This window comes from Rutidosis leptorrhynchoides, chromosome 1, assembly GCF_046630445.1.
Source record: "Rutidosis leptorrhynchoides isolate AG116_Rl617_1_P2 chromosome 1, CSIRO_AGI_Rlap_v1, whole genome shotgun sequence".
NCBI classification, from domain to species: domain Eukaryota; kingdom Viridiplantae; phylum Streptophyta; class Magnoliopsida; order Asterales; family Asteraceae; genus Rutidosis; species Rutidosis leptorrhynchoides.
In genome coordinates this window covers 36,351,039-36,357,565 of record NC_092333.1, presented here as the reverse complement: position 1 = coordinate 36,357,565, position 6,527 = coordinate 36,351,039, and the positions used below count along the sequence as shown (strand labels likewise).

The following is a 6,527-nucleotide window of genomic DNA, read 5'->3' as shown; positions in this document are numbered from 1 at the left end:
CGGTCATGGCAACAAATTTCTACAAATCTTGACCTTGATAATACACCTCCATGCACATACACTAAAACTTGTAATCACCAACAAGTTTCTCCATCTCCAATTTCATGCTTCCACCATTTTCATATGCGACCTCCATTATTGCTAGCAAGAACAATGCTTTTCTTCAACCTTCTTTGTGTATAAGAACACAAAGAAAAATGCTTCTAAACCAAGAAGCAATCGCCTAACCCGGCTCTTGATACCATGTAGAAAAAGCTATTTGCTATAAATGAGAAGTGTAGGAAATGACATGAGAAGATGTAACCATAAAATGTAATGTGTAATGTGTAATCAATCAAAGGTACATTAAATGGTTACAATGAACATGTTTAAATACTAGATCGATCACAAGTATAATGATCATCACACCAACTAATACACCTAATAAAGTAAATGTGACAACTAACAAACTCGTTAAAAAGTAGATCATAGAATATGGACATAAGTATCCACATCATTTTGCATTACTTGATTGTAACACATAGCATATTTCTCTCCATTTTCATTTATTTTAGTTAGGTTTTGATGAAAACTAAGATAAGATACGTGGTACAATATTATGTTATGAATATGAAAATGATTAACTGAATGAATATGCTTATGAATTTGTGCCATACAAGCAGCGAATAACGATAATTCACCGGCAATATGTTTGTCGTAACGTCAATAAGGACTAAATATAAATATAAAATTCATTTATATTAAATCTGGTCAAAGACGAACAAACATAACACCTTGTCAAATCAATTCTTCACAAAACCCCCAAATTCATTCATTCTCCTTATCAATCAAAACCCCCTTTTTTTTTTACTCGTTTCAATTCAATTAAGTTAAATGTTGTTTTCTTTACAATCTATAATGCTACAGAGATGATGAGAGGACCGTTAATTTCATTGTTACGCCTTTTGGCCGTAATTCCGGCGGCATATGGGAGTTTGCCGATCCTTCCGCCGCCGTCAACGACTTCCGTTACCCCAGTGTCGGATCAGTTTCAACTTCCGCCACCGATTCCGGTGAATATCAATTCTGCACCGTAAGTAGTTCAATTGCATTTGCTTTTAATTGAAGGAATTCTAGATCTTAGAGTTAGGGTTTTGGCATAGTATTAATTTTAGGGCTGTATCGAATTTGATCTTTCTTTTTGAATTATTGTTCTGTATGCTTAGCAAAATTGTTTTATACTCCTTAATTTCTTTTACTTGTGTATTATTTTTACCCATTTAGAGGATAATAATGTGAAAATAATTTAAAGGAAATTTTATGGGGGCTCACATTTTGTGATATGGCATACATGAACACGCATATTTTTTTCGATATTTTTATTATAATAATGTCTTTTTATGCAATGTTTTTCATCCAGTAAAGAAGATGCTATTTTGGTTGCTGCTCCTGATGGAACATTATATCAGGTGGATATCACAGGTAAAATCCTTTGGTCCTTCCCATCCGGCACACCGATATACGATGCATATCAAGCACATGATTTGGAGGATGATGAACATAATTCCTCTAGACAGAATGTTAAGTACTACATTGATTGTGGAGATGACTGGCAACTATATGAACATGTCAATAACTTTAAAGCAAAGGTGAGCAATTTTGTACAAATTACATTGTCTTTTCGTTTTCCATTTCCCCCCAATTCGTTCAGTAATCACTCTTCCTTGCAAGTCTTACTTTTGTCGTTGTGCTCTTGAAATGGACAATTTGTTTTTGGCAATTTCCGAATGGGAGATCGAGCCTGATAACATAAATAGTTTCAGTACAATAATTATCTTTGTACCCAAATAAAGACAATTTGAGTGGTCACACTTGAATGTAATAGATATGCACTTCGGGCTATATTCATCTGCCCCTCTTTTAGGTTTAACCCGCTTGAGATATGATGCACCCCAAATCGACTCATTCATTAGTAAATGGGTCGAAAGTACCATCTCTGTTGCTGATGCTAAATATATTAAACCTGCATGACTTGCAGGGTCTTGCACATGTGCAGATAATTACAACATTATTAGGAGTATACACTATTTCTCACATTTTTTTTCTGTATCTCAGAAACTAGAATCTAGCGCTGAACAATTGATTGGACAAACACCACTTGTGTCAGTTGATGGAGTTCTGATAGGGTCCAAAAAGACTACTGTATTTCTTGTTGACCCGCAAACAGGTCGTGTCATATATACTTTCAAGTCAGACGGACTTCCAAGTTCTGAACGGAATTCCATAATACTGAAAAGAGATGCTCAGAAATGGAAGGAACCTACCACACTAGAGTTTGACCCGGTTGACCATGATCAACTACTTTACATCAAGAGGTTTGACTATGAGCTAACGTATTCTTCATCAACAACTGGCAATGTTTTATGGTCTCTAATGTTTGCTGATTTCAATGCTTCTTTCCAATGTCACGGTTCTAATAAATTTTTAGGCGGGAAAAAGGGTGATGCACAATTACAGGACTTTTGTCAGTCAAATCTTCCCGTTTTTCGAGTTCGTGATTCCCGTAATATAGATCTGGTTTTATTGAAAAATAAACTACAAATGTCACTCCATGGTAGTGAAACGTTTGCTTTACCGTCTCCTGAACATCTACCTAATCCTGTTCCATTACCAAAGCCCCCTGGTCCTGTTCTTGAAATCCCGCATCAACTTGTTCCTTATTCGCCCCTTAATCATCAACAGACAAAACATGTTCCTTATCTGCCTTCAACTCCTTGGCATACTTTTGACAATGGTGGAAATAATACTTATCTGCCTGAAAATCTTGCAAGTATTCATGGGTGGTTGCATGGTTTTTTGGTAGCCATTTTTTCGTTCATTATAGCTCTAGTTTTCTACTTTAGGAGGAGGAAACATAGTAAATTAAATGAGATGGTGAACAATACCAAGGTGCAAAATGTGACATCTAAAAAGAAGAAGAGTCGTAAACTTGGAAATAATGTAAAACGTGATGTCCAAGACGGGTTTAAGTGTGCAGAGATAAATGGACGTAAAATTGGGAAGCTATTAGTTTCTGACAAAGAAATTGGTAAGGGTAGTAATGGTACAATTGTGTTGGAGGGAGTCTATGATGCTCGATACGTTGCTGTGAAACGCATTGTGAAATCGCATCATGATGTTGCATTAAAAGAGATTCAAAATCTGATTGTATCTGATCAGCATCCTAACATTGTTCGATGGTATGGTGTTGAGTATGATCAACATTTTGTTTATATTGCTCTCGAGCGTTGTGTATGTAGTTTACATGAGTTAATATTGTCACAAACCAATTCAACTGCTCAATTGCAACTGACAGTTGAAGTTTTTAAGGCTTTTAACTTATGGAAGCCTAATGGATATCCTTCACCCGAGTTGTTAAAAGTAATGAGGTTAGTTAAACCCATGTGGTCACTATTTAGTTGAAGCCATATTAATTTGTTAATCAATGGGACCTTTAAATATAATAATTTTATCGTGTATTTGTTTGCAATTTATAAAATGCAGGGAAACAGTTAGTGGACTTGCGCATTTGCATGAACTTGGAATCATTCACCGAGACTTAAAACCTCAAAACGTGCTAATACGCAAAGATAGTTCTATTAGTGCTAAAGTCTCGGATATGGGTATTAGCAAACAGTTACCTGCTGACATGTCTTGTTTGACCAAGAGTGCAACAGGCAAGTTTTTCTATATATTTAATATTTAAGTATATAATAAATTTGATGATGATGAAAACAAATTGAAACCAAAATATTGCATGTATTATAATAAAAAGAATTAATTATGGCTTTTTATTAGTCTTGTATGGGTTGATAATATTTATGGCATTCACATATAGGTTATGGAAGTTCGGGTTGGCAAGCACCCGAGCAACTTCGCAATGAAAGGCAGACTCGGGCTGTGGATTTGTTCAGTTTTGGGTGCCTGCTTTTTTTCTGTATAACTGGTGGTCGACACCCGTTTGGTGACACACTCGAGCGTGATATAAACATTGTAAATGACCGAAAAGACCTTTTCTTGGTAGATAATATTCCAGAAGCTTTTCATCTAATCTCAAATCTTCTACATCCTGATCCAGATTTAAGGTATGATGAATATAATGATAACCTATGTTAAAGGTATTTTAAACAAATAAAAAAATACCCTTCTTGAAAGTATTCTGACTTAATAGGGAAGAATTGTTATAATGTGACTTCATTATGTTTGAATAGACAAATAACAAAATACCCTTCTACAGATACCCGTCGATAACCGAGTTGCAATTGATATCATCTATATATTTGTTTTAATTATAGTAATTATATGCATGATTACATTTAACCATGGGCTATTTGTCATGAAACAAGTCACCCTATGTTAATGTTTTAGTGCTAGCTTTTTTGGTCTAACCCTGCTAGACCGGTTTTACCCATTTTGACCCATTATCAACCTGGCGACCCACCCATTTCTCCATATTTAATGCTAGCAATCCATAGAAAATGAACTTAGAGTTGACTAACAAACATCTGCATTATGATGTTGTGCAGACCAAAAGCTGCAGAAGTATACCATCACCCTTTATTTTGGGATCACGAGATGCGTCTCTCGTTTCTTCGCGACGCTAGTGATCGCGTAGAGTTAGAAGACCGTGAGGCCGGTTCCGATCTCCTAAAATCACTAGAAAACATTGGTGCAGTTGCTTTAGGCGGTAAATGGGATGAAAAGTTAGATAACATCCTTTTAAATGATATCGGGCGGTACCGAAAGTACAAGTATGATAGTGTGCGTGATTTGTTGCGGGTCATAAGGAACAAATTGAATCACTACAGAGAGCTCTCAAAAGATATCCGAGATGTGTTAGGGCTGGTCCCCACGGGATTCGAGAGCTATTTTAGTAGTCGGTTTCCGAAACTTCTTATGGAAGTATATAAAGTATTAAAAGATTATTGTGGGGAAGAAGAATGCTTCCATAAATATTATAGACAAGGTCAGATTTAACATGCAAGTGTTTATTATTGTACTAACTTTATTCTGAATATATAATGTGATATGGTGTACATAGTGAAGCACATAAAATGGTTTGATCTGAAATCTAAACTCTAGAATATAACCATATTTATGTGGTTTTGTGACTTCTATATTTCACATTCCGTAACTTATGGAGTTCATCAAGAAAGTGGCTTACAATATGATAACAAGGAATTTGAACGGAAACCATCATTACTGTATTAAAATGAGAGAAAATCTTTTAAATCATCCATTTGTTATTCTCTTTATCCTATCAGTCTTTCATGATTTCCTAGAACTATCTAAATAGCCTAATTCTGAAACTTTTCTTCACGGTTAGACCGTCTCTAACGGTCGCGTGCTGGGCCAAACTTGGAAGCAACACGCCACCAACACGCTGTAACGCGGCGTGTTGGAGGCCAAAACATGAAGTGTGCTTGAAGCTGGCACCAGACATTTGTGAGCGTGTTGGTTCGAATTTGAGTACGTGGCATGTATTCAACGGATATATTGCAACGTTTCTTTCTTTCTTTCGTCTATATATACACATACACAATCACATAACACAAACATATACACATATACATCTCTGCATTTTATCAAAACACAATGAATTCGAACAAAGTTTCTCTTGACGTCACTACGAGGGCCGAGTTGAGTTCGACTAGAAGTCGTAAGTTGACGGGCAAAAAAAAATCATTTGAAGACGTCGACGTTTCCGATATTGAAGATTGGACGAAGCTGTCAAAGTTTCTCAAAAAAGAAACACCATACGTATTCACGCAAATAGTGTATTTCGACGAAGAGGGGCAAATATTGAAGTTCCTGTTTACGGATGAGCAATGAGATGCGCAAAAAGAGCGAGCCATGACACGACCATATCGAATTGTCTTGTATCTTGTAAACATGGGCATTTCTCCGGTTAATCCGGAGTGCTCCGATTCGAGCCTTGAAGAAGGTTACGGGAGTCAGGATTCGATTTATTAGTTTAAGATTTTTTTTTTAATCTTAAACTAATTATATATATTTTTTTTTTAATCGTATCGTCTTTATCAATGTATTTTTCATTTTTAGGAATTTAAAAAAAAGTAATTTAGGACTCTTTAATTTTTAATGTAATTGTTTTTTTTTTTTAATTTGAATTTAAGTGTATTTTATTAAATTTATTTGTTTTTTTATAATTTACAAAATAATAATATAAAAGCAATTAAAATCAATAAAAATAAAAGAAAAATGAAAAAGAAATAAAAAAGAAATAAAAAATACCCCCAACACGCCACTCAGCATGTCACCAATTACACAGCAATCTGGCAGCACGCTCATCAAGCAACCCACACAGCAACACGCCAACACGCCTCTCGGGGTTAAAAATGGTCTTAGTTCGGAACCAAAGTAAGTTTTAAGAAATAAAGTATTTTAACAATCCATTTGGACTGCATGCAATGTTGTAAAACTCGGTACTTAAACGTGAATATAGTTTATGAAGAAATATATATGAAAATACAAGTATATAAGTTGAAATA

The 6,527-nt window shown here is 35.2% G+C and overlaps 1 protein-coding gene across 1 annotated transcript; it reads left to right on the top strand.

Annotated features, from left to right (window-relative positions):
* Positions 1-786: 786 nt before the first annotated feature.
* Positions 787-5,098, top strand: LOC139858967 (serine/threonine-protein kinase/endoribonuclease IRE1b-like). The gene is made up of 6 exons (XM_071847793.1): positions 787-1,072; positions 1,400-1,628; positions 2,095-3,407; positions 3,523-3,695; positions 3,857-4,103; positions 4,545-5,098. The coding sequence occupies exons 1-6, from the start codon at positions 909-911 to the stop codon at positions 4,993-4,995; spliced, it is 2,577 nt and encodes an 858-aa protein (XP_071703894.1). The 5' UTR covers positions 787-908; the 3' UTR covers positions 4,996-5,098.
* Positions 5,099-6,527: the final 1,429 nt, after the last annotated feature.